The sequence below is a fragment of the Prionailurus viverrinus genome, chromosome A1, assembly GCF_022837055.1.
Source record: "Prionailurus viverrinus isolate Anna chromosome A1, UM_Priviv_1.0, whole genome shotgun sequence".
Lineage (NCBI taxonomy): Eukaryota > Metazoa > Chordata > Mammalia > Carnivora > Felidae > Prionailurus > Prionailurus viverrinus.
Window position 1 is genome coordinate 90,962,923 of NC_062561.1, and position 27,155 is coordinate 90,990,077.

Sequence of the window (27,155 nt, forward strand, 5' to 3'; positions counted from 1 at the left end):
GGACAGGAAGGGTATATCATCCCATGTCATCTCCCAGGTCGGGTCCTGTGAGAAGTCAGACCTGCTGAGTCAAAATCCTGTCCTCTCATGGTGTGGTTTGTGGGAGCAGGTAAAACCTCAAGGGATGGGAAACCTAGAAGGGAAGGGTGGGTGGATTTGGCTCAGATGTGAAGGTGGTTTGCCCCTGGAAGCAGAGCAGGGACCTGTCCACAGGTGTGTCTGGTCCTCCCCAGGGGTTCCAGACTAGGCAAGTCTTCACACCCCCGCCCAGGCCAAAGAAGCCCTTTTTGAGAGGATATACCCTCTCAGACCCCTTCCTGCATCCCTATTGGGAGCCTGGGAAACTGACCCAATGCCCCGTGCCCCGCAGACAGGGTCAGGGGGTGCCGGGCAGAAGCTGCAGGGCCCACAGGTGTCCATGGGGGTGACTCAGCAGCCTGGGAGCCTGGCAGCCCAGAAGAGGCTGAGCCAAGAGCCCAGCGTCCTACCTCCCCCCAGGTTTCAGCAGCCTCATCTGAATAAGTGGGGGCGCAGAAGGAAAGCCCTTCAGGAAGGGCTCAAGGTGCGGCCCCTGTCCAAACAAGCAGCGGAAACAGATGCTGCCAGCAGAACCTCCTTTGCTTTCTCCTCTGTTCAGCCCATTTGGGACCGTGGTTTGAGAGGAGGGATGAAGACTTTAGGTGAAAAGAGGGTGGCAGGGAATGGGGCCCAGGGAAACCAACCTGGAGCCCCACCCCCCCCCTCCCCGCTCTAGAGAGTCCCAGCTGTGACCTTCCCAGGATGCCCTACTGCTGAACATGGCCCTTGCCCTGCCCTCCCCCAAGGCTAGTGAGAAGTAAACAAGGCGGCAGCTGGGGAACCCCCTGGCAGGGCCCTCTCGCCTGCCGGGTGAGGTCAGGTGGTCTGGCCAGCAGTGAGTCAGCGTCCCATGACCACCGTCATAACAGGGGGATCCCCGCCCCGCTGCCACCTATCTCAGCAACATTTTAACAAGCAGCCAGGAAGCAGGGGTGGGGAGCAGGACCCCCAGAGCCACAAGAGCTCAGAGAGGCCAGGGTGGCATGGAGCTGGCAGCGTGGAGACCAGAGCCAACCAGAAGGGGTCCAGTGCCCCCTTCTGACATCTGCTGTCTTTCCCCTTCTTGGGTGTCAGGGACCTCCCCTATGCCCCACTTGCACCTGAGCCAGAAGACCCACTATCTACTGGGCCTGCCATCTTTGGGCATATGACAAGCCTCTCAGTTTCCCCATCTTTGAAATGGGGCTAGAATGGGCCGCTCCCAGGCAATGCCCCTAGGCTTTGCTAGCTGTTGTTTGGCTGCCTTTGGGGGCGTCCACTGGACGTAGGGATGTCAGGAAGGAGACTACAGTCGGGGTTGAGGTGAAAGTGTGGGGAGCACGGAAGAGACCTGGGTCAGGATTTTCTGGGGGACGAGCAGGAGTGGCTGGGAGGTTATCTGGTTTAGTTTATTGTTGTCTGGGATGTTGTAACCACCTCAATTCCGCCCCCCTATTCCTCCCCCTTAAAGAAGTAACCCCATCCCTTGACAATGGTTTTCTGAAGTTTCCTGTATTTTCTTTGGGATGTGGAGCCAAGCTTATAGGGGGTGCTGGGGCAACCACAGACAAGGCCACCGCAGGACTCAGGCCAGGCTGCTGTAGGTCACCTGAAGGAAACCAGGATCACAGGGGATCAGACCCCTCCAGAACCCAGCACTGGGTCCAGGGACTGAGTTTGTCCATGGAGGAACAGAGTGGTTCGTGGGTGGGAGTCCCACACTGAGCTCCACTGTTCTCCCTCACAAGGGAGAGACACACCCTTGGTTCCTAACCATGCTAACTCATTCCACCTGGTGACTTTCCCTGGCTCCTTCCTCCCCCTGCCTGGAACCCTCCCTCCCTCCTCTTGCAACCTAACCTCTCCATAATTGTCACCTCCTCCATGAGGCCTTTCCTGAGCAACCCCTTGGGAAAATCCCCAGACACTGAATATTACCTACATTTAACCCTTCCTGCAAAAATGCATGGGCCAACCAAGAGTGTAGGGGCAGGTGGGGGCACCATGACAGGGTGAGGGTGGGGTGGGTCTGGGAGTGTTTCTAAAGAAAAAGGGCTCAAGGTAAGTGTCATCGGGGAAATGGAATAATGCCACGGAGAGTCACGGTTGGGAGAGTTAGGTAATGCTAAGTTGCCTAACTTAGCACCTGGGAGCACATGGCTGCTGGAGGACAGGAGCAGCGGTTCTGGGCTCAGCCGCCTGCCCAGCATTCCCCGGGGGGCGGGACACTTGGGTCCTGAAGGGAGCATTGAGGGTCACCCTCCACGTCTGTCAGAGCCGCTCATGGGTGGTGGGCTCTGGAGACAGCTCTCACCAAAACTGAATGAGAAAAAGAAGACGGCCCACCGCCTAATTCAGGTCATGTGTGTAAAAGACATACCAGAAAGCTCAGTGCCCAAGTTGGGCAGAAACACTAAGCCCCATGGGTGGCACCAGGGACCTCTCTGGCTGAGACCCCAGTCCTACATGCCTGGCAGGGAAGGAACATGCAGCCAGAGCTCAGGCCAAGGTGGGGGGTCCCCAGAGGGAGCTGCAGACTGCCCCTGGGTGGAGGCTGGACCCAACCTCATCCTCACCCCACCCTGGTGGTGCCCTCTGGGCAGCCCTTTCTCAAGTATGGGTCCCTGGGCCCCTAGCACTGAGCAGGTCCTTGCCCCACAGACATGCCAGCAGGGGCACTGGTTCCCCCCATCCCTGCAGCAACAGGGAGAGCACACCCACTTCACCCGGCAGATCCTGTGGTCTGATATAGGTGACTGCAGTTCCCCTCAGGCTGTTCATTAAGTGGAACCTGCCAGGATGGAGGCTCAGACGAGGGTCATGGCTGGGATCCAATGGCACCACCCCTCACAGGACTCTCCCATCCTTGGTCCAGACCTACCCCTGGAGTGAGCACTGTTGGGGGCCCCTAGAGGACCATCCTGACAGCGGATGGTTCTAGAATCAACGGAGAAGCCAAGAGGTGTGGGGGAGGGGGCCATGATGAGACAGAGGGCTGTGACAAGACCACGTACCCTTGCAGACGATCATTGAGATGGGAGCTATGTTTTCTGAAAAGGGGCAGGAGTTTGGGGTCATTGGCTCAGGGCCCTACTTGCCCCTACTTGTCCCATCAACAACCTTCTAGAAAAGTTAGGGGTGCCTGGGTGGCTCAGTCGGTTAAGCATCCAACTTCAGCTCAGGTCATGGTCTCATGGTTTGTGAGTTCAAGTCCCACATGGAGCCCCATGCTGGCAGTGCAGAGCCTGCTTGGGATTCTCTCTCTCCTCTCTCTCTGCCCCTCCCCCACTTGCAGGCACTCATGCTGTCTCTTGTGCGCATGCTCTCTCTCAAATAAATTAGGGGGAAAAAAAAACCTCCTGGAAATTTATTGGGCTTTCTTGTGCTCCAAAGTCCCAGTGCCCTGACAGCCCTCATCTCCAGGTCTGCACCCCCTTTCCCTGCCCCTCCTCTCCTCTTGGTCCAGGGGTACTTACCCCATTGCCCTGGGCCACACATGCCCTGAGCCAGAACTCCCCTCTTTCTGGCAGGCCTGGCTGGCTGCGGGCACCCCTTTCACTCTGCCCGTGTCTCCGTGCCTGTCATGTAGGGGAGCTCAGGTACTGTTTGTGGGGTGCGTGGGGGTGGTGTGAGTGCTGGACATAGTCCAACATCGCTGTAACCGTGATGCTAGGGAGCAGGTACGGCACAGGGTCCTCCTTGGAATAGCACTGGCTCACTGTGTAAAGGGGTCCCAGGGAGCCCCCTCCTGTGGAGGCCCAGGCAAAGACTCTGCAACTGCCTTGCCTAGCTGCCAGGTTCCAGCTGGCCCACAGACCACGGGGTGGGAGATGCTCCAGGTTTTCACATGTGACCGGATGAGAAGACAAGAGAATGGGGTCCCTGGAGCCCTGGTGGCTGGGGCTGGATCCTGGGCACCCAACTGTCCGTGGAGCCCAGAAGGGTCTGGCAGGCCCTGAGCTAAGGAGAGAGGTCCTACAGGAGGCCATGCCCAAGTTGGCTTGCTCTCTGATGTGGTTAAAAGCATCTCAGGCAGGAAGAATTCAGTAGGGCATTTTCACAGCTACCTAACATGGGCATAGCCCCCACCCCCGTACTGGACTGTAGGGACCCACACTCCTTCACTCTCCAGGTCTGCAGTTCTGGAGGAGGGGCTCAAGTTCCCCTTGACTAGAGAGTTCCAGTAAGAGAAGGAAGGTTACAGCCCTCACTCCTGCATTTTACATGCATCCCCTATTCCAGTCTCCATGCTCAATTTCTATCCGTTTTCTGGATGGAAATTTTCCTTTAAGGATTCATTTCTCCCCAGCATTGAGGGTAGGGTACATGAGCCACGTTTGGCCAAACAGAGCATTGTAGCCCCCTGGGTCAGGGCTGGGCATGGAACCCAAGCTCAGTGCTGACCCTGAGCAGGAGATGAAGGCCTGATCTTAGCATCTGGGCTTCTAGGTCCCACCAGGCCTGATGCTGGATCACAAAATGGCTTAAACCAGTTGATTTGGATCTCTGTCAGTTGTAAACAAGAGTCCTAAACCATCACACCTTATGCCTGCCCCAGGGTTCCCAACGGCAATAACACTCACCTCAATGCAGGCCAGCAACCTGGGGGTCAGCTGTCACCACACCAATGCCCTCAAACGACCCGTAGTTCCTGTCAGTTGTGTGTCCCGATAATAACAGTAAAAATATCCACATAGTACTTCTCTTATGCCAGGAAGCATTCTAAATATTTTATATATATTAACTCACCTGCTCCCTTGAGGTACCTCATGTGATCAGTTCTGGCCAAGGATGTGAGAGAAGAGCCATGTATCATTTACAGGCCGGAGCATTTATTTATTTGCCAATGCCAGAGCTTCTAGAGCTCTCTCCCAGTCATGAAAACCTATAACGTTCAGGTGGTTACCCCTGAAGCCTGGGCAGGAACTACCATGAGCCAAGTTCCCAGAGGACCTTTGATAGATATATAGTTTTGAGAAATATACCTTCATTAAAGCATTAAAATTTGGGGTGATTAAGCCTATCCTATTATCCCATTTTACACCCCAGGGAAATAGGCACAGAAAAGGTTAAGTAACTTGCCCAAAGTCACACAGCTTGTGATGGGGTTTTGGAGTGGTTGGGGTTCAGAGCTGACGGTGCAGAAAGAATTCTTGAAGGCATCTTTGGTGAAAAAAAGGTGATTTTATTAAAGCACAGGGACAGGACCCATGGGCAGAAAGAGCTGGGGTTGTGCAGAGTGACTGGTACTATGGAGTTGGGGGAGGTAAAGTCAAGAGGAAGTTTCTTTTTTTTTTTTTTAGGTTTATTTTTGAGAGAGAGAGAAAGAGAGAGAGAACATGAGTGGGGGAGAAGCAGAGAGAGAGGGAGACAGAATCTGAAGCAGGCTCCAGACTCTGAGCTGTCAGCACAGAGCCCAACGCAGGGCTCGAACCCACAAACCATAAGATCACGACCTGAGCCGAAGTCAGACACTTAACCAACTAACCCACCCAGGTGCCCTAAGAGGAAGTTTCTTAAAGGGATTTCCATATGCTAAAGAAGACTCACAGATTACTGGAGGCCTAGCTATTGACAAGCTAAAGCTGTTTTATCCTCTAGCAAAGCATTATCATTAAGACAGTACAGAGCTCTGGGGCGCTTGGGTGGCTCAGTCGGTTGGGCGGGCGTCTGACTTCCGGGTCAGGTCATGATCTCACTGTTTGTGAGTTCTGAGTTCGAGCCCCTCGTGGGGCTCTGTGCTGACAGCTCAGAGCCTGGATCCTGCTTCAGATTCTGTGTCTCCCTCTCTCTCTGCCCCTACCCTGCTCAAGCTCTGTCTCTGTCTCTCTCAAAAATAGACAAACATTAAAAAAAAAAAAAAAGACAGTAGGGAGTTCCTAGAGATTAGGCTATTGATAAGATTGCCCTTTTCTGGTAATATTACTAAGATGTTTGTAAATGATGGAGACTATCACTTTAACCATTTGTTTTCTGTCCGTCCCTTTATTCTTGGGCAGCCAGGAGCTCCTGAGGATTATCACACATATTCCACAGGGGCCAGGGCGGGGGGCGGGGGGGTGGTGGGCGTGCTCTAGCTTGTGCTTGACCCCCCAGCTTGCTTTATGGTCCCTAATCAAGCTGTGTGTCACACAGTGGTACAGCCAGGATTATGAACCTGGGCCGGCTGTGTCTCTAGTCCGTGCTCTTGACCTCAATGATATATAATTTCCTAAAGGTTATTCTGACCTATCTACTTCTCTTCATCTCCAACTCTCTGCCCGTCCTTCCAGACCATCTCTCCCCCAGATGGTGACGTCTAAGCAGAATGGAAAACTCCTCTACCCTTTGAGGTTCAGTAACTAGGGCCTGTGAATTAAACTGACAAAAAGAAATTTTAAAAAAATAATAAACTGACAAGAAACAGATTAGCAAGAAAAAAGATTTTTCTTAGAGTACTAGGCAGTTAGAATTTGGGGGCTTATATACCAATTTAATACGGGAAGCAGAGAGGAGAATGTACTTACAAGGAAAACAAATGACTTTTAGGAAAGATAAATGGGTCCTCAAGGAGAATAGATGAGAGGTATTTTTTTTTTTAAAACGTTTATTTATTATTGACAGAGAGAGATAGAGCATGAGCATGGGAGGGACCAAGAGACAGGGAGACACAGAATCCGAAGCAGGCTCCAGGCTCCGAGCTGTCAGCACAGAGCCCGACGTGGGGCTCGAACTCACAAACCAAGAGATCACGACCTGAGCCGAAGTCGGATGCCTAACCCACTAAGCCACTCAGGCACCCCTAGATGAGAGGTATTGATGATGGTTTTGAGACAATGGGTTTATCAGGTGATAAAAGCCAATCTCTCCCCAGGTGCTCCCAGGGAGGGGATTTAGGACAATTGAGATATATTAGGAGGCCTTGCTGTTAGGCAGATAAAGGAGTTCAAGGGAAAGCATATTTTCAAATGCTTTCAGCTCAAAATAATTTTCATGCCACAGTGGTGTATTCTGGAGTCCTTCACTTACAACAGCTCCTGGCTCATCTCCCTGCTTTCTTTCTTACTCTCTCCAGTCCTTTCTCTCTGCCTGTGGTAGGTGATCAGTTCAAAATGTAGAGACCTTTGTATATGCTGACCCACCTGGCCATCTTTGCTGAGGCAACTCCTCCTCCTCCCCTGGGTCATACTGCTAACTCCATTTTCCCAGGAAGGCCCACTGTGTTTGGACAAGCTAATTGCCCCTATTGTAAGCTTTCGGAGCCCCATGGACTTTACCTTTCCAGCAGTGGGTGAAGTGGCCAGGGACAGGGCAGGGCAGGGACCAGGTAGATGTCAACGCACATGTGTCTGTGTTGCTAGTGACTCAAGCATGTCTAGCACATGGTGGGCACTCAGAACATTTGTTACGAATGGATATGGAAATGAGGCATCCAAGGAAAGAAGGGCCAGCTGAGGGGTGAGGTGAGGCTTACGCCAGGACTTCCAAACTCTCCTGTGTGGAGAGACCTTTAACATCTGGAGAAGGCAAAGGATCTCTTAGAACCATGTTTTGAAATCCTTAAAATAAAGTATGTTGTGATGAGGGACCATAAGGCAAGCTGAGGGCCAAGCACAAGCTAGCACAGCCCAGATGGGACATATGTGATATTCCTCAGGCACTCTTGGCTTCCCAAAAACAAAGGAAAGGACTGAAAACAAATAGTTAAACTGATAAGAGTCTCCATCAGTTTACAAACATCTTAGTAATATTACCAGAAAAGGGCAATCTTATCAATAGCCTAATCTCCAGGAACTCCCTACCATCTTAATGTTAATGCTCTGTTAGAGGGAAAAACAGCCTGAGTTTGATAATTACTAGGGCTCCAGTAATCTATAAATAAATCCTCTTTAGCATATGAAAATCATTTTAAGAAATTTCCTCTTGACTTTACCTCCCCCAACTCCACAGTATATAAGCAGTCACTCTCCACAACCCCAGTGCAGCTCTTCCTGCCCACAGGTCCTGTCCCTGTGCCTTAATAAAATCACCTTTTTGTACCAGAGCCCTCTTCAAGAATTCTTTCTTGGTCCTCAGCTCTGAACCCCACTATTACTCCAAAACCCTATCATATTACATTGCAAAAGGAGTACTAATATTGAAATATAAATACCAAAATATGAAAACACAAATTGGTGGGGCGCTTTGCTGGCTCAGTCCATAGAGCATGCAACTCTTGAGCTCAGGGTCCTGAGTTCAAGTCCCATGTTGGGCACGGAACCTACTTTAAACACACACACACACACACACACACACACACACACACACAAATTTATGATACGGAAACACCTGTGTTTTGTTTTGTTTTTTAAGTAAGCTCTATGCCCAGTGTGGGGCTTGAACTCAGGACCCTGAGCTCAAGAGTCACATGCTCTATGGACTGAGCCAGGCACCCCACCTGTGATTCTTTATTAACTCATTAAAGTATAAGATATAGAGGCAGGATTAATAAATACCAGAAACACCAAGTAGTGGTGTGTGACCACTATTTGGAGGTGTCTGCAATGCCTGTAATATGAAAATCCCTGTGATTTCTGTGTGACAGTCACAAGTACTGCTAATCCTGCTGACTCTGCATCCTCCATTCATAATTGAAGGAAATGCCAAGTTTCAGTTACTGATTAGTGAAAATAAAGATGGATTTTTTTTTCCTTTCTCATCTTAACTCTTAGACCTCCCCAAATCTGGGAGCCTGGACCACAGGTTAAGAAGCCCAGTAAAGGAGGCGCCTGGGTGGCTCAGTCGGTTAAGGATCTGACTTTGGCTGGGGTCGTGGTCTCATGGCTCATTTTGTGAGGTCAAGCACCACGTCAGCACGGAGCCCGCTTGGGATCCTCTGTCTCCCTCTCTCTCTCTGCCCCTCCGCAGCTCATTCGTGGTGTCTCTCTCTTTCTCTCTCTCTCTCTCTCTCTCTCAAAAATATAAACATTAAAAGAAAAAGAAGCAGCAGCAGCCCGGTAAAGAAGGAAGGACCAGCCACCTCCAAGGGCTGTCCCAGAAAATCTCCAGGAAGGCAAAGTGGGCTGAGGGCATTTTCACTCTGTAGGAAGCAAGAACAAAGGAAGAAGGGCCCACAGCCTGGGGTCTGGGGAGAAAGCAGGACTTTTCTGTGCCCATCTGGCTCCATCCTCCCTCCTGGGTGGAGATCAGTTACTGTCCCCAGGCACAGGGGCTGAACCCTTGGGTGAGGCGATGCTGCTCCCTAGCCCTGGAGGTGCCTGGAGGGAGTCTGGCTGCAGGCGGTCCCTGAAGCACTAATCACTGCAAGGGCAGAGAGAGCAGTGGACAACCCAGGGAAGTCCAGCAACTGCTGCCCCTGTTTCAAAGGACAAAGTTGGGAGTGCAGAAGCCACAGTGGGGGGCAGGCTAAAGTCCTCCCTGAGCTGGGACAGCAGGATCAGGCCCCTCTCCCCAACAACAGTGGGCAGAATGAATGAACAAATGAATGCAGGGACTAATGAATTATGGAACAGTAGACCGGGGCGCCTGGGTGGCTCAGTCCGTTAAGCGTTGGACTTTGGCTCAGATCACAATCTCACGGTTTGTGAGTTTGAGCTCAGCGTTGGGCTCTCTGCTGACAACACAGAGCCTGCTTTGGACCCTCGGTCTCCCTCTCTGACCCTCCCCTGCTGGTTCATTCTCTCTCTCTAAAAAAAAAAAAAAAAAATATATATATATATATATATATATAAACAGTGGGCCTTCCCTGTGATGTCACTTCTGCAGGCCTCCGTTTATGTTGCCCCCTTAGGTTTCTGCCCTCTTTCCCTTGGGATGTCCTTTCTCTCCCAGCTTTCCTTTGGGATGTCCTTTCTCTCCCTCACACCCAGCTTTCCTTTGGGATGTCCTTTCTCTCCCTCAATGTAAATCCTAGCAGGACATTCGGGCGTGGTGGTGGGTGTGTGTCCCTGAGTGAGGGTGTGGCCCAGAGGACCCCCACCTCCACCCCCCGCCCCTGCCCCCCGGGATTCTGATGGAGGCACAGAAAGGCAGCTTGGCTGGGGGGTCTGGAAAGCCTGCCCTCAGTTTCCACAGCCTGGACTCCTATGGCTGCCCAACCTGGCCATCTGTTTGGGTGTGGTTCCTGCAGCCTATACCCCCTACCCCCCCCTCCCAATCCAGACCTCACACTTCCCAAAGTCAATCACCACCCTTCAGGACCATGGTGGCCCTAGGTAATCCTGTTTCTGACAGAGTCCCTGCAATTCCCAGGATCCTGCCCCCATCCCAGGGCCTCCCTAATTTCTGTTCCTCCTCCCCAAAGCCGGAGTGTGGGTGGAAGGGGACTCAGATGAGCTTCCCAAACTTTAGTCACAGATGAGCCCTCTCCTTAATTTTTACTGGTTTAAGAATTTTCCTTAAATCAACTCCTTTTAAACCTAAAGACACATTTAAGGGTGCGTGGGTAGCTTAGTCGGCTAAACATGGGGCTTCAGCTCAGGTCATGATCTCATGGTTTGTGGGTTCAAGCCCTGCGATAGGCTCTGTGCTGACGGCTCAGAGCCTGGAGCCTGCTTCAAATTCTGTGTCTCCCTCTCTCTCTCTCTCTCTCTGTCCCTTCCCCTCCCCCTGCTTATGCTCTGTCTCTCTCTGTCTCAAAAATAAACATTAAAAAAAAAAAGAAGAAAACTAAAGACACATTTAGAACAAGGTAAAACCCTTTGTATCACCGTCCAAATGAAAAACCATTATTCCCTGCCACAAACAGAAGATGCCACAGGAACACAAAACCAGACCATTTCCTCCAGAAGATTCCAACAAGGGCTGGTGTCAGTTCATAAAGTTCATTACAAGCAGAGAGAGCAGTACCAACCTGTCAGCGTTGGAATCAGGCCCCAGGATGAAGTCCCACCTCAGCTACTGGCCCTGCCTCACCTGCTCCTGGCATAAATACCTCTACAGAGGCTAGTGCCCAGACCCTACAATGCTCCCAGGAGCGCGTCCTGCCCCAGGTGTGGACCTGGGCTGGAAGAGAAAGAGAAATCCCCCAGTGACTTCCAGTCTGAAACCTGTCCCCTGCCAAAGCCTCTCCCATGGGGCGGGGCTCGCAGGCAATGCTGGAAACCAGGATTCTTAGGAATTGGACAAGGGTGCTCCCCAGATGTCTGCCCTGAACCTCAGTTGGACAAATCCCTTTATTGTTTGTACCCTCGCTGGTTTCACGGAGGGTGGGGAGGGGGTAGGAGGGAGGGGCGAGGCAAAGAATTCAGGTGTAAGCGCTGGACCATTAGGGGCCTCGGACAGCATCCCCCTACTGTTCCACCTGCCTCCCGCCCACCTGGGAAGCCAGGCCCGCTCTGGACTGGTCACTGGGCCCAACACCCAAGTAACAGTGGCTCTTCCGCTCTTGAAAAACGCCCATTGTGCACACTCTGCGGAGCAGGAGCGCCTCTCTGGCCCCCAGCACGCCTTTATCCGGCTGACTACAGAAAGGTCCTGGAAGGCGAAGCGCCCGTGGGCGTCGGTGCAGGCAGCGGCCACTCAGGCCAGTCTCCCACCTCGAGGCAACACCAGCTCCAGCCGCATCTTTCCCCCTCCCACCGCTTAGACCTGGGGGCGGGGCCTGAGGGTCCCCCGAATAAATGGGAGCGGGGTCGGATCTGAGGTGGGGAGGGTTCATAATGGAGAGATTACGAAGCAGGGGTCCGGGTCCCCCGGCGCGCCTCCACCACCGCCGCCCACCCGCACTGCCGAAGGCCCCAGCCTCGACCTACCCGTGGCGGCCCGAGGCCTGGGACGCGCAAGCCCACGCGGGGGCCACTGTCTCGAGCCGCACAGGCGGGATCCCGGGCGCTAATACCCCACCCCGCCCCCTCGTGGTGCTGGTGGCGGCAGCGGGTGATGCGGCCCCTTTAAATCCGGGCCGCCCCGCCCTGCGCTGCCGACTCCGCGGCGGCCCCGGATCCAGGCCGGGCCGCGGCTCTCGCCGCCCAGCCTAGCCTAGTCCAGCCCGGCCCGGCCCGGCCCAGCCGCCCAGCCGAAGCCTCCCGCGCCGCCAGCCCCGCGCCCCGGAGAAGCCGTCAGCTCGGCGCCCGGCCGGGTCCCCAGCGCCGCCCGCCCGCATCCCCGCCCGGCCCCGGGCCCCCAGCCCCTCCCCGCCCCGGGGCCGGGGCCCCCGCCGCCTCCCGGCCCCCGCGCCCCGGCCCCGGTTTCCCGGGCCATGCGGCCTCGGCCCCGCCGGCGCTCGCCGCGCACCCGAGGAGATGAGGCTCCGCAATGGCACCTTCCTGACGCTGCTGCTCTTCTGCCTGTGCGCCTTCCTCTCGCTCTCCTGGTACGCGGCGCTCAGCGGCCAGAAAGGTGAGCCCCCTCCCCCGCCGGGCCCCGCGCCGCGTCCCACACCTGGGCTCACCTGGGTGCTGGCCGCCGGAGCAGGGTCCGGCCAGTGGCCGCGGGAGGCGGCCGGAAGCCGACGCAGGCGCCCCTTCCCCGCCCGGGCGGCGCGGGAGGACGCCCCTCCCATCCTCGCCCCCACTTGTTTGCTGCCGGAATAGCGAAATTCTCCTCCGGCCTGGGCTGGGCCGCCGGGCCGAGCGGTCAGCAGATGCGCGGTGCGGCGCCCAGGACCCCAGACCTCTCTCCGGGAGTACAGTTACGCCGCTGCTAGGGCTGGTCGCTCCCACGGGCGAGCCGGGGACCTTGGAGTTTCTAGAGAGGGACAGGAACACAAGGTCAAGCGATGGCTGTGGCCGGGTGGTCCCCAAGGTACCCCCTCCAGGCACCTGGGCGGGAGCAGGTACGGTGTTCCTGAGACAGGTGTAAGGGGGCAGCCAGAAATGCAGGCGGTACCCTCCACCCCACACCACCTCTCCACCCCATCCCACTGTGGGGACTGCTCCCTGGGGCCTCCACAGCCCTTCTCCATGACATCTGGCCCCAGGATTCTTCTGCAGGAACCTGGGTGCTGGAGAAGCCTTCCTGTGGCTGTCTGGCCTGTGGACAGCCTCATGAGTAGCCAGCCCAGCCCCGGTTACCTGTGAACTTATTTTGTGTGGTCTCATCCAACTTCCACCCCCCACCTGAAGTTTGGGCAGGCTGGCCAATCTATCACTGTGGCCCTCTGAGCTAGGTCAGCACACCTGGGGATGGGGGTAGGGACAGGCCACAGTACTGGCTGGAGTTGCTTGGTGTTGGCTGAGTTGGCTGGGGCTGAGTGGGGCCTTGGTGAAGGGCTGAGGAGGCCCTCACAGGCCTTGTCCACTGGGCCTGCAGCATGGGAGCCTCCGGGAAAAGCTGCTTCCTTCCTGCCTCCTGGCCTTCCTGCGGGAGGTCTAAGCAGGATCAGGTTGAGGCCAGCTGACCCTCTGCCACCCTCTTACCTCCCGCTTCCCTATTCCCCAACCCTGTGCTAAATGAAACTGGAGGAGGAAGACTGAGGGAGTATCTGGAACCTTCCTGACCCTCCAAGCCACAATGGCCCCCACCTGTCTCCTGCCTGACCAGCCCAGTCTACTGCAATTTGCCAGCCTGTTTGGGTTTGAGGGCTTAGGGCTCCAGAGGCCCTGAAGGGAGATCCTTAGGGCTTGGCACAGATCAGGCATGGCTAGGGCAGAGTTCTCTGTAGATAGGTGTGTCACCAGGGGGATGGCATTTTGGACCTTTGGAAGAGTAGCCACATAAGCAGACTGGCATGGAGGCCAGGGTGGGGCCATATCTAATGTGCTGGGGCACATCTGTCTGGTCGTGGGTGGGTTGATGAGACAGGGTGCCAGGTCCTGTCCTCAGCCAGGCTGCAGTTCCTGTGTGCTCTTGCAACAGCCACATGCCCTCAGCTTGGTGTCAGGAGCTCTAGGGCAAGGCCCCCAACTCAACCTGTTCTCTGGGAGCCTAGCTGGCGATAAGTCTCCAGAGACAGAAGAGTGAGGGGAGACACCAGTGTTTCCATCTAGGCCCACCCTCTCTGAGAGGGGTATCCGGGAGGCTGGCAACCAAGCAAAAGAAGTGCTGGGCTCAGTTGCAGGAGTGCTCTTAGAAGCCCAAAAGCCTGTGAGGTAGGGCGAGGTGTGTGACCTGGGATTTCCTGTCAAGAGCTATCACTGTTTTAAGGGGCCCAGTGGAGCAAGCCAGGGCTTTGGAAGCGTCAAGAAAAGCCTGGATCCGGGCTCTTATGCAAACCCTTCTCATTCTTACATGTAGACAACTGTGTTAAGCCTGTGCGTGGGGGAGCCAGACCAAGCCAGTCTGAGGCCAGACTTGACCCCAGCTTCCAGTTTGCAGTGAGTGAGGGGTTTAGGATAGGGCTGGCACAGGCACCAGTACATACGGGGAAGGCAGAGAAACCCGGATAGGGAAGAAAGGTGGGCTGGGAGCCAGAGAAAGGAGGCAGCAGGAGCTTCCTGGAAGCTCAGGGCCAAGTGCCAGGAAGGACACCTAGGTCTTGGCAAGCTGGACCCTGGATACAAGTTTAGGGCCCACTGTCCTATCCAGCCTTGACCAGATTTGTGCCATGGCTCCACTAGCACTCAAATTGCAGCCCTCAGCCAAGCCCATCACCAGGGAGAACAGCAGACCCTGCGGGGCCCATCCTGTACCCTCCCTAGCATCCCAGCCGCCTCAACCTCAACAACCACAGACACCCTCCTTGACCTCCTGGGAGGGGTGGGTGCAAGGCCTGGAGAGGACAGGAACACCTGCCCCCACCTGCAGGTTCACAGCAGACCTTCTCTGGGCCTGCCACCTGCCTGTGCCCCTCTGTGCTTGTTTCTCCTTCCCTAAGTACTTGGCAAGGGTCTGTGCCCAGCTTGGCTCTTCAATCTGTTTTTTCAATCAAGAGAGAAGAGGGTGGGGGGAGACTGGTCTCCAAGGTCAGGTGTCCTGATTACTCCACCTTCAGGTGGGGGGAGGGGTGGGAAAGGCGCCACTAGGGCGGCCACAGCTGCAGTTCTTCCCTATGGCCAGCTGCGCCAGGGACCAGGCCCTCCACAACCTCCTCCGTGGGCCAGGAAGGTGTGGAAGGAAGGAGAAGCCAAAGTGCCCTCAGCCTTAGCTCCCAGGAACTTCTGTCCCACACCTCAGGGGCGAGGGGCTCCCCAGGCCTTTGCCCCTCCCATCACTGGAGCTGCCCACCCCCCACACCCATTCAACACTTCAATCCAGCTACCTAGCCCAAAAAGGTTGCAGGGGGGTGGGGAGGGGTTGCTAGGATGGTCTGGCAGAGCCCTGGCACGTCCGGCTCAGCCTATGGGGAGGTAGGCACCCAGCTTGAGTCTGGCTTTGACGGGCAAGGACAGAATTGCCCCAGAGCCAGGGAAGTCAAGGACAGTGGTCAGTCTGGGGACCTTGCAGGCAGGACAGGAGCAGGGGCAGGCTGCTGAGGGACAGGGCCTGCGGTGTTGAGGGAAATGACAAAGGGTTGGTGTGGGCAGGAGCCAGGGCCTGTCACCTGCTGGTAAGCAGAGGAAGCTCAGGACCTGGGTGGAGGGAGGCCCCTAGGAAGGGAGGCCATGGTGGGGAGCAGGCTGGGCCCAGTCCTCGGTGGCCAGGGGACTCAGGTGGCCACTGCTGCTCACCTGGCTTGTCTGCCCCTGCCAGGTTAAGGTTGAACTGAACTCAGCCTACGGAACAGAGAAGGCCTGGGAGGGACAGCAGTCAGAGAGGAGTGAGGCCTCCAACCTCCCCACATGTCACAGAGCAGGCAGCTCCAGAACTCCCTCCTGGGGGCCTTGGCACTTCCAGTCCCCCTTTCCTGTCCTGTCGAGCATCTGCCCCAGAGGAGGACACTCCTGGCGCCTGGTGCCACCCAACCCTAGGCTGGCTGGGTGGGTGTTTGTTGGGGGTGGCTGGCTCCCGTTCAAGGGGTCAGGTTTCCAGGGTAACCCAGCCACTGAACCCAGCGCAGAGCCTCACAGATCTTGTAACCTGACTCCCCTCCCTCCCCCTCCAGGGATGTCCCTGTGGGGCGAGCTAATGAGTGCAGAGTGCCTTAGGGAGGGTCTGTTTGGCTCAAACCCCCACCCCACCCCCACAGCTTCCTCTCCCCCTAGGATTTACCACTTAGACCTCTGCCCTGTGCAGTTTAAGGGGGTGTGTCCTGAGATGACAGAACTTTGCCTTGGTCCTGACCTTTGGTGCCCATAGCTGGGTTGGGGTGGCAGCACCATCCCAGGGCATTCTGGGGGCTATGACCCCACCAGGGATCAAGGAACAGAAGAGCTGCCTAGGGATGGGAAGGGAGTTCTGGAAGGCTTCCCGGACTTGAAAACTGAACTTTGAAACTAGGCCTTGAAGGTTACATGGGTTTTCATTTGGCCCAGAAGAGAAGAGGAGATCTCAGGCAGAAGAGATGGCACAAACAAAGGCACAGACACGAGACAAGGAAAAGGAGTTGTATGTGGTGGCAACTAAAGAGGGCAAACCCAAGATTAGAAAAGACATTGTGTGCACAGCCCTGCGGGACCTGGCTGCACCAGCCACAGGCAGGGATGTCTCATCCTTGCTCACTGGTCCCTGCCAAACCAGGGGAGCTAGGTACTTGGCACCCTGCAGAGCCCTTTCCACTGTCAGGAAGCCCCACCTCTGTGCTGCTTCGGGATGGCATGCAGACCCTTGGAGGTGGCACATGTCCAGTACAGGTCTCCAGAGAAGTGGGTCTCTGGGCATCCAGAGCTTGTTCCCTCTCTCCTGCTAACTCACTGAGTGACCCGGGACTAGTTCCTCAATTTCATTTGCTCCTCTGAGCACTGGAGACCGTGACTGCAGCAGCTACCTCTTGGGGCTGGAGTGAGACAGAGAATCCAGAGTTGGTGCTTAGTGCAGAATGGGTCCTGGGGCCCATCAGGAGGATAGAATGAGAGTCTGGAGAGGGCTATCCCCAGAGGGCCTTGGGGCAGCCTATGGTCTGCTCTGTGAACACAGGTGGGGAGCAGAGGAGAGAGGCTGAGAGGAGGGAGAGGGAAAGGACAGAGAGCTGGGTCCTTGTGCCGTGGATGGGATGTTGGCATCCCATCTCCTGGAAGAAGCAGATGCTGCAAGAAGAAGCGAGAAGGGGCTTTGGGAGCCACTAGGTGAGGATTCAGTCTATTGGCCTACCTGGAAGTGATCCTGCAGCCTTTCCTCAGATGTTTCCTCAAAGGTAAAGACAAAAGGGTAGGGGGAGAGTACTGAAGAAGACCAATCCTTCCAGTGAAGACTTTGCTCCCCACGGTATGAGTGTCATTGTGACTTCAGAGTGACCCTAATGTACACACCTCCTCCCCTCCATCCCCGGACCTGGCATGTGGCAGGCCCAAGAACAGATGTAGATGGGCTATCGCACAGATGGGCACAAAAATGTGCGTACTGGCTCACTCGAGGGGCAGTAGGTCAGTGCTTGGCTGCCCCCTGGTGACAGCGTGCGAACTACCCACAGGGGATGTGGTGGACGTGTACCAGCGGGAGTTCCTGGCGCTGCGTGACCGGCTGCACGCGGCTGAGCAGGAGAGCCTCAAGCGCTCTAAGGAGCTCAACCTGGTGCTGGACGAGATCAAGAGGGCTGTGTCGGAGAGGCAGGCGCTGCGAGAGGGGGAGGGCAATCGCACCTGGGGCCGCCTGACTGGTGAGCGCTGGAGCCACACGAGGTAGGGGAGGCGGGGCTAATCGCAGGCCGCTTGGTCTGAGCCGTCCCTTCCCGACCCACCCAGAGGATCCACGACTGAAGCCGTGGAACGTCTCGCACAAGCACGTGCTGCACCTGCCCACCGTCTTCCATCACCTGCCGCACCTGCTGGCCAAGGAAAGCAGCCTGCAACCTGCCGTGCGCGTGGGCCAGGGCCGTACTGGAGGTAGGGGCGGGTCCCGAGAGGGGCTAGAGGCGGGGATGGGAGGGGGCGGTCCCGGCATCCAGCCAGTATGCGATCTCCGCGCCCCTGCAGTGTCGGTAGTGATGGGCATCCCCAGCGTGCGGCGGGAGGTGCACTCGTACCTGACAGACACGCTGCACTCGCTCATCTCGGAGCTGAGCCCGCAGGAGAAGGAGGACTCGGTCATCGTGGTGCTGATCGCCGAGGCGAGTGGGCTGGGGTACGGGGTGGGGGTGGGGGCATTCAGAGAACACACGGCACAAAACAAGGAGAAATAAAACAGCAACATTCCGGAGGAAAAAACTTACCAGAAGTTCAACTGTCAGATTCATTCACAAATTTATGAAGGGAAAAAAAAGAAACAGGTTTTAGCGCCGCCTCGTGGAGATGCCAGTTACCTAGGCTGCCCCACCCCTGAGGCCCCAGATACAGCTTTTTGTGAGGCACTATGGTCCCCAGGCCCAGACTTATTCGGCCCTCAGGATGGGGGGCTCACTTCTGTGCATGGGGTCATCTGAAGCCTGCACTCTTCTGACCCCAAGCCATTTGGGGCCAGGCTGAAGCCAGGCTTAGGGAGGGCTCTTGGTCTCCCCACAGACTGACCCACAGTACACCTCGGTGGTGACAGAGAACATCAAAGCCTTGTGAGTACTGGCAGTCCAATAAAGCTGGTGCGGGGAGGGCTTTGCAGAGTGCTGGGCAGGCAAGTACCTGCTTCTCATTTTAGCTGAAAGAGGGTGGGTACAGTGAGGTGGCCTAGCCCCTCTGGAGCCTGACTGCCTCTAGGATGGGTGTGGTGTTGGGCAGTGTCTGCTTGGTGGGCCTTAATAAAGGGACAGGGTCTGGCTAGCTCGGCTCTGCCCTAACTCTGGTGCCTGGACACTGCACACCCACCCACCTTTCCATTCCCCCAGGTTTCCCACGGAGATCCATTCTGGGCTCCTGGAGGTCATCTCCCCTTCCCCCCACTTCTACCCTGACTTCTCCCGCCTCCGAGAGTCCTTTGGGGACCCCAAGGAGAGAGTCAGGTACTAGCATTCCCCCCTCTCCCGGGCCCCAGGCACTTCCTTGCAGTGCCTCCATTTATCCATTGGAGGCCCCCCTACATGGGGTTGGGATGGGGGGTCCAACCCACCCAGTGGCCTCTGTGGTAACCACACTGGAGGTGGAGGGGTCTGAGCTCCCGAAGCCCCTACCCCACAGGTGGAGGACCAAACAGAACCTCGATTACTGCTTCCTCATGATGTATGCGCAGTCCAAAGGCATCTACTACGTGCAGGTCAGCACTGAGACCCTGCTCTGCATCCCCCTCCCCACCAGCCCTGGACCCTGGCTGGGCCCAGGTGGTGAGCCCCACCATGCCCCATGCCCATCCTGAGTCTGGATCCTCCTTCTGCCCACCACTGTGCAGCTGGAGGATGACATTGTCGCCAAGCCAAACTACCTGAGCACCATGAAGAACTTCGCCCTGCAACAGCCTTCTGAGGACTGGATGATCCTGGAGTTCTCCCAGCTGGGCTTCATTGGTGTGCCCCCCCTGCCCAACCCCATTCCATTGACCCCACCAGGGCCCCTCAGTCCAGCCTACCTCTGCCTCCTATGGCCCTGGTACCACACAGGGTCATGCTTGTGAGCTTTGCCAGGAGTGTCTGTTTTCACCCTCCCTGTGCCTCCACATGTCGGGGCTCACTACCCCTGGCTGCCCCCTTGTGCTCGTACCTGCCTGCAGCTGGTCATAGAGCTTGCTGTGGGAACCTCCTTGGTGACCCTCCCCCCCACCCCCCCACCACAGGGATTAAGAGGAAGTAGGGCAGGGCAGAGCTGCCCACCCAGCATGCTTTTCCACCCCCAGGGAAGATGTTCAAGTCACTGGACTTGAGCCTGATTGTGGAGTTCATCCTCATGTTCTACCGTGACAAGCCCATTGACTGGCTCCTGGATCACATCCTGTGGGTGAAGGTCTGCAACCCCGAGAAGGATGCGGTGAGCGGGGGCTGCACAGAGGTGGGCGGGGGGGGGGGGGGGGGGCGGGGGGGTACATGGCTTCCAGCATGGAATATGTCCGTGTCCACGTGCCACCTGACATGGGGAGACAGCAGAGCCAAGCTGAGCCCTAGGGCGTCCCCCTCCCCCTGCAGAAGCACTGTGACCGGCAGAAGGCCAACCTTCGGATCCGCTTCAAGCCATCCCTCTTCCAGCACGTAGGCACTCACTCCTCACTGGCGGGCAAGATCCAGAAACTGAAGGTGGGCGGTGCTACACGGGACTGGCCGGGTACAGGCAGAGCCCAGGCCCAGGTGGGGCAAGCGGGAGGCAGGGCAAGATCAGGGCCTTCCCTAGCACCACTGTCCCTCCTTGGTGTCAGGACAAGGACTTTGGGAAGCAGGCGCTGAGGAAGGAGCATGTGAACCCACCGGCCGAGGTGAGCACAAGCCTCAAGACATACCAGCACTTCACCCTGGAGAAGGCCTACCTGCGTGAGGATTTCTTCTGGGCCTTCACACCTGCTGCAGGGGACTTCATCCGCTTCCGCTTCTTCCAGCCGCTGCGTCTTGAGCGGTCAGTACCAGTGCCCCTTGTTCTGCCTTGGGGGAGTGGCAGGGTAGCCACCAGGGTACAGGCCTCACTACAAATTTCTGGACCTGCACATGCCCCTCTGTGAGCACCCCCAGCAAATCACTTAACCTCACCATGCCTCAGTTTCCATATCTGAAAAGTGGCATTCATAGTGGCAGCTACTTGAAGTCAGGCAGTGCCCACAGGAGTTCTGTGACACTGGCGCATCACCATCATTACCCTGCACAGCCCAGTGGCTGCCCCAGGTGGTACCCAGACTCCTTCAGATGCCAGGGCCCACCCCCTACACTCCTGGCCCAGGCGTGGCCTTTGGTCTGCTAGACAGTGTGCCAGTGCAGCACCCCGCCCCTGCAGCAGCTCACAGGCCTGTCTGGCTGCAGGTTCTTCTTCCGCAGCGGGAACATTGAGCACCCAGAGGACAAGCTCTTCAACACATCCGTGGAGGTGCTGCCGTTTGATGTGAGTGTGATGGGGTGTGGATATACACTGACGCCTGCCCCTCCCACAGCCACTGGCTTCAGCCCCTTTCTTTTGCTCCCAGAACCCCCAGTCAGACAAGGAGGCCCTTCAGGAGGGCCGCTCAGCCACTCTGAGGTACCCTCGGAGCCCTGATGGCTACCTCCAGATAGGTGAGTGGAGGGGGGCAGGTGGAGGTGGGGGGAGTAGGCTAAGTTGGGGTCTGGAGGCAATCTCTCAGCGCTGCCCTCCCTCAGGCTCCTTCTACAAGGGTGTGGCAGAGGGTGAGGTGGACCCAGCCTTTGGCCCCCTGGAAGCACTGCGCCTCTCCATCCAGACAGACTCTCCAGTGTGGGTCATTCTGAGCGAGGTAAGCTAGACGGCACAGGACAGGGAGCTGGTCAAAGTAGCTAGACCAGGGCTGAACTCTGAGGCCCCAGCTGACCCCAAACCCCGTTCTTATAGATCTTCCTGAAAAAGGCCGACTAAGCGGAGGGCTTCTGAGGGTGCACTTTGGCTGGCCATGAAGCCCATGAGACCTGGGAGACCTGGGATGTTGTGGCTACTGCCCCTGGAGGGCCAGGCGTCACCGCCCCAAGCCTGAGGGGTTCTGCCCAGCGCTCCCCGCTCTGCAAGCCTGGGATCCCCAGGCCTGGGATCGCCGCTGGCCCGGAGGCCCCAGGAGCTGGTGCTGCCCCCGCCCGCCCGGCCGCGGGAGGAGGCAGGCGGCCCCCACACTGTGCCTGAGGCCGGCCTGTGCCGCCCGCCCGGAACCGTTCGCACCCCGGCCGGCTTGAGCCAGGCCGTTTTAGAAGAGCTTTTTCCTGGGCGCCCGCTGTCTCCGGCGCGAACACTGGAATGCATATACTACTTTATGTGCTGTGTTTTTTATTCTTGGATACATTTGATTTTTTCACGTAAGTCCACATATACTTCTATAAGAGCGTGACTTGTAATAAAGGGTTAATGAAGCGCGAGCCTCCCATGTGAGTGTTCCAAGCTCCCGCTGGTGGCGGGAGGCCAGGTGCCTGGCAATGCCACCCCTTCCCGCTGCCACCTCAGCCCTCCGTGCAGCTCTAAACCGCATTTCCTAGAGGGCCCAGGCCGCAGGGTCGGTAACTCCTGGGTGGAGGCGGCGCGGAATCCCGGTCCTGGCGACCCAAACCGCCTCTGCTTCCTGAGGACCATCTTCCCCCCCCGTCAAAGGCGCCCCCTAGCTTCCATCATCCGTCCCAACTGCCTGCTCCAGAGGTGGCCTCTCAAGCCCAAGGCATCCCGACCTCCTGTTTCATGAGTCCCAGCCCGGCCCTGGCCCACGGTTCCGAAGCCCCCCACCCGCCGCCCCAGCTCACCTTCCCCCCCGTCTCCCGGTTGCTAACACATTTTAGGGTCTCCTGCCCACCTCGGGGCCTGTTCACTGCCTGGAAAGCTCCTCTCCACGGACGCAGCTAAAAAAACAATCACCTCTTTAGGGACGGTCTGCCCGGCCTGCAGGCCTTCCCCAGGTCTGGTCCCACAGGGCACCTGGACGTTTCCCTGAGAGCGCCCGTCACAACTACAATGACCACGTTGGTCGTCGCCCCCATGCCTCTGAGGCAGGGTGCCCTGAACATCCACACTGTGCCAGTTGACAGGGACCGAGTGCTGACCGAGGAAAGTCCCCGGTGTCAGCTGTGAAAGCCAGGGGACGGGGAAGAGGGCGGCTGGGGAACAGTGAAAGGGCAGACCTCAGAGGAGTAGACAGGCGACTACAGCGCTGAACGCGGGGAGAAGGAGCCGTGGGGTGAGCCCCGACGGAAAGGGCGGCCGTGGGCCCGGCCGAGAGGACCCTTTTCTTCTGCAGCGCCACACCCAGGAAGCCTACCCGACCGCTGCGGCCCAGGGCTGGGCTCCACAGCCCGCAGTGCGCGATCCCCTCCGACCTAGAGAGTGAATTCGGAGCCCGGTCACCGGCACTTTAATTGAAGATTAAGGATAAAGAGAGCACCCCCTCCCTTGTCCTCCCGGAAGCTCTGGCTTTTCTCCGGTTCCGTCAACCTGGCGTCCTCCATCTCAAACCCTGGGCAGCAGCGTCCGGAACGGTCCAAGGAGTGAGGCGCGCAGCGCGGCCGGGAGAAAGTGGACTAGCAGGCCGAGCGCCGCCATCGCTACCAGCAGCCAGAGCGCGCTCGCGCTTGTGTACAGGGGAGCCAGCCTAAGGGCAGGGTTCAGCGGGGGCGGGGCGGAGCGACGGCGGCTCCGCCCACCTACCCTGCCGCCCAGCTCCACCCACCTCCGCCCAGCTTGGCCAGGACCCGTCCCCCGCCCAAAAGGGACCCACCTCCAGCCAGTCTCCCAGTTTCGCTGCCCGGATGGTCAAGACTCCTCCCACAAACCGCCTTTCTCCGGACCCACGTGACCTCCCCGAGCCCCGCCCCTGCTCTCACCTTTGCTGCGGCGAGCGCGCGTAGCCCTGAAAGTAGCGGAGACGCGCGAAAAGGTAGACCAAACCGCACAGGGCCGCCGCACCTGGGAGAGGGGCGGGCGGGGCTAGGTGAGCCAGTTGACGCGAGACCCTGTGGTTCCAGGGCGTGCACGCCCGCCCCGAGCCCAGACCTTCGTGAAAGAAGATTCCGGCGACCCAGAGCGTGGCGAGGAACAGCGGGAAGTACTCGCTGCAGTTCACTCTGAGGTGGGGGCGGGGCGGCGTGAGGGCGCGGGCGGGGGGCCTCGGACCCTGCAGCCGTCCGGGCTCGCTCCCTTCCTGCCCCAAGCCCTCCCTCCGCGCCTCACTGGGCTCGGTAGACACGCTCGAACTCGGGCGGGCCGGTGGTGAGCGGCGGCGACACGCGGAAGGCTCTGCGTGCAGAGATCACCTGCAGGGAGAAGTAGGCTGGGGGCGAGTAGGGGCGGGAGTCAGGTCTGGCTGCCCCGAGGCCCGCAACCTCCGCCAGGTTCCCACCTTTTCTCCTTTCTACACGCTGAACTTGTCATGATTCCCCTTTAAAGCCCCCATGGAAAATAAAGTCCTCCCGAGGGGACCTCGTGCCCCCTCTCTTTCTGGGCTTGTCCTGTGTCCAAGATGTTCAAGGGGAGGGCAAGGTCCCTCTTCCCCCACCCTGAGATGCGTCATAGTTACACCTGTACTAGGGAGGGGCCCTCAAGCTTAGGACTGTGCTCCTGAATCCTTTGACTTGCAAAACACAGACAAATGACCAGCTCCCGCTCTAGACATGATCTTGGCTCTGGGGGTCCCTGAATAGGGCATGCCACCAGGGCTTGAGGGCAGAGTTGTCTGCATTCTCCCTGGTGCAGGGGAGCACACGCCCTGTGGTTTACAGTTCCTGGTCCCCACCAATAGAGAGGCGGATGCAGTGGGGGGTGGGGAGGGCTCCTGACCCTACTTCCGGCCAGGATCACTCAAGCCTGGGGCCCTGTGCCTCCAAACTGTGGTGTGGTCTTCTGCTTTAGCTTCTCTGCTCAGGTGCTCTGGACTCTGCCCTAAGTCTGACATACATCCTCTCCCCTACCCCCCAGTTGGTTGCTACTGAGACTCATCTAGTCCAACACCAGGCCTCCAGGGCTCTGCCTTCCCCTGGACCCCCCCCCCCCCAATCCTGTTCCAGCATGGATGGATCTAAGTGCACAAGGGCCTTTCTCTTGGTCTCAGGGCAGGCCCCCATCACACACACAGCTCCAGTGCTGGTTATCTTCAGCTATCTTCCAGCAAGTCCTGTGGTGCTGGTGCGCTTGGTATGAGGCCTTCTGAAGAAATATCCCATCCCAAGTGCACTGTGGGTGCCAAGGCTATGTGGACCATCACAGTGTAGAAGCTAGAGGGGGGTCCCATGGCTACGTGAGGAGGGGCTAAGAACCGACCTTGCCAGTGCAGCAGGAGATCCAGTCAGCCTGTCTGGTCTGGCCCTTCCAGGGTCCCTGCCCAGGCTGAGCCTTGTCCTGGCCCATACAGTGTGGGGTAATGGTGTCCCAAGTGGTAAAAATATCTAGCCTCGGAACATGTCCTGTAGGGCCAGTCTAAAAGGCCACCATGCAATTTTGGAGGGCCAGGCAGCAGGTTCCAGCCCTGTCTAGCTCTATGCCATCCCAGCATAGAGAGAATGCCTTTGAAGGCAAAGCCGGGTCCTGCTGGGACCCCCAGAAAGAGGATAGCTGGAGAGGGCAGGGATCAGCTGGACCAGGGCCACCCCAGGCCCATGGCTGACCCACTTCTGTACCCACCACCAGATCACCCTTTCATTCTGGTGCCCCCCCATCCCAGATCCTAGAGCCTAACACACCTGCATGCCCCACCTGCTCCCTGAAAGCCCTTGCCCTCTTCCAGGGTTCTATATCCCATCCCCAGCCCACACAAGGCATGCCTACCTCAGTTGTCCCTCAGGGGCCTTTTTCCATTTCACTGTCCCCTCCCTTAGGCACCCATGTCAGCCTTGGTCCCTGCCCAGGGTTTCACAGTTCACCCTGCAAATACTCCTTCCACGGCTTTCCCTGTCCCTAACCAAGGACAGCACAAGCGTCTCAGCCCCGGGGTATCCCAGCCTTCACTGGTGCCAGAAGAGCTTGGGCACCAAGAGTCTGGGCCAGAAGCCCTGCCTCTGCCCCGCACCCACTCTGGGCCCTCCAGCACCTCCCCGGAGCCTGGAGGGCAGAAGACAGGCTGCAGGAGTTCAGGGCCCACCCACCTCCCAAACAGGAGCCAGCGCACCTTGCAGCAGGACTCCCAGGAGGGTGACAGTGGCCAGAAGAGCCACGTCGTCCTTCATGGTGCTGGCAGGTCTGTCAGCCGGGCTGGTGTGTGGAAAGGAACTGCGGAGCTTTTATCAGCCCCTTTCCGCTGGCTCAGAGGCTGGTCGGGGAGAGGAAGACTGGCTTGATCTCCCCGCCCCTACTTAGTGGAGGGGGCACGACAGAGGGGTGTGGCCATGGCCAGCAAGAGCCCAGGAGCGTGGTCAGGCTAGGCAGACAGAAACCAGGGCCAGACAAAGCCTGGGCAGGACAGAGCAGCAGGCTGGGGACAACCCGGCCCCACCACTTCCTCCCAGGCATTCTTGCCTCTTCTATGCCTAGTCCTGTGCTGACAGAGCCCAAGCTATCCACCTGGGCACACCATAGTGTTGGGTCAACCCAGTGTCCTTCAGGCCCTGTACCCTCAGCAGGTCCTAGGTGGCTCTCCAGACCTCCCCTTGTCCTGAGTCTGGTCTCAGGAAACCAGAGAATCCTGCCTGAACTAGCCCCCTCACCCCCCCACACAACATGCCTACATCACTTCCTATTGATCAAGTCCTGCTTATTCTCAAATCCACCCCACCCAACCCCCCCCCCCCCCCCCCATGCACTTTCCAAGCCCTGCCCTGCCCCGGTCATCTCTCACCTGGACACAGGTCATGGGTTCCTCCAGGGTTCCCAGCCCTGACCCCACTCCCACCCATACACACCCACTTACCTATTTCCCTGATCACAGCCCAGGGCTCTTATATAACATGCAATTCTGACAGCAGGGCAGTCCGGGCACCCAGACCAATTGGGCACAGCTGAGTCCCTGCTCCCCTCGAGAAACCTGATGCCCGCCAGTCTCACAGCTCCCTGGGCTCCATGCACACAGGCCATCCTGAAGCCCACCTTGCTGGCCCGGAAGGATGGGTCAGCCCACCCAGGGTGGTTGAGCCCAGCATCTCCTGGGACTCACACCTCAGAACAGTCACCTGCTGTTTCTGCCTGCCCAGGGTCCCTCCTTCCTGAGGTTCCAACCCTTCCTATTGTCAGGTCCTGTGGTGTGGACATAGCTGCCTCCCACCCCTCCTGGGCTTGAGGGATGAACGTATGAGTCCAAACTGACTGAGCCAAGGCTAACTCAAGATGGTGAGATGCAGTTCTGGAAACTTTCTAAGGACTTTGGGAAGGGGAACTCAAAGTGAGGAGGAAGATTTCTGAGGGCCATTTATGGCTACTGGCCAACCTGAGGAAGACAGAGCTAACGCAAGGCCACGCTTTGAGGAGAAAGGTGGCCAGTGTCCTAGAGCCTCCTGGGACCACCTTGCCTGGGACCTACCCCCCCCTTCCCCCCCCCCCCCCACCTCCCAGCCCCTGGCCATTCAGCCTTTCCGTTTTATAACACAGCCACTTCTCCTTTTGGCTCAAGCTGGTTGGAGGTGGGTTTTGGTCAGCTGTGGCACAGTCCAGACTGATACCTGAGCACAGGCAGGAGCTGGCAAGGCCACAGGCAGGCACAGGCCATGCCGTGGGATGAACAGAGCAGCTGGGTCTTTGGGGCAA

General features: G+C 57.6%; 3 protein-coding genes across 5 annotated transcripts in view; 1 reads left to right on the forward strand and 2 right to left on the reverse strand.

Annotated features, from left to right (window-relative positions):
* Nucleotides 1-12,448, reverse strand: part of SQSTM1 (sequestosome 1) — a 26,154-nt gene extending 13,706 nt beyond the window's left edge. Inside the window, exon 1 of the mRNA XM_047865617.1 lies at nucleotides 12,428-12,448. The gene's annotated coding sequence lies outside the window, so the exon portion shown is untranslated. The remainder of the gene's footprint in view (nucleotides 1-12,427) is intronic.
* On the forward strand, nucleotides 11,948-21,857 carry MGAT4B (alpha-1,3-mannosyl-glycoprotein 4-beta-N-acetylglucosaminyltransferase B). 2 transcript variants are annotated; one of them, XM_047865587.1, is made up of 16 exons: nucleotides 11,949-12,168; nucleotides 12,219-12,375; nucleotides 17,423-17,608; nucleotides 17,694-17,834; nucleotides 17,925-18,058; nucleotides 18,450-18,496; nucleotides 18,767-18,880; nucleotides 19,056-19,131; nucleotides 19,264-19,378; nucleotides 19,705-19,835; nucleotides 19,991-20,098; nucleotides 20,218-20,411; nucleotides 20,810-20,888; nucleotides 20,971-21,058; nucleotides 21,143-21,255; nucleotides 21,351-21,857. In XM_047865587.1, exons 2-16 carry the CDS (start codon nucleotides 12,279-12,281, stop codon nucleotides 21,372-21,374), a joined length of 1,647 nt encoding a protein of 548 aa, XP_047721543.1. In that variant the 5' UTR covers nucleotides 11,949-12,168; nucleotides 12,219-12,278; the 3' UTR covers nucleotides 21,375-21,857. The 2 variants fall into 2 exon arrangements, with proteins under 2 accessions (XP_047721552.1, XP_047721543.1); XM_047865596.1 differs by lacking the exon at nucleotides 18,767-18,880 and having other exon boundaries at nucleotides 11,948-12,375.
* A 414-nt stretch (nucleotides 21,858-22,271) lies between these two features.
* On the reverse strand, nucleotides 22,272-25,721 carry LTC4S (leukotriene C4 synthase). Of its 2 annotated transcripts, none has more exons than XM_047865665.1 (5): nucleotides 25,588-25,721; nucleotides 23,658-23,757; nucleotides 23,481-23,551; nucleotides 23,312-23,393; nucleotides 22,272-23,058 (listed from the first exon to the last, which is right to left on the reverse strand). In XM_047865665.1, the coding sequence occupies exons 1-5, from the start codon at nucleotides 25,643-25,645 to the stop codon at nucleotides 22,938-22,940; spliced, it is 432 nt and encodes a 143-aa protein (XP_047721621.1). In that variant the 5' UTR covers nucleotides 25,646-25,721; the 3' UTR covers nucleotides 22,272-22,937. The 2 variants fall into 2 exon arrangements, with proteins under 2 accessions (XP_047721621.1, XP_047721615.1); XM_047865659.1 differs by having other exon boundaries at nucleotides 22,272-23,079.
* Nucleotides 25,722-27,155: the final 1,434 nt, after the last annotated feature.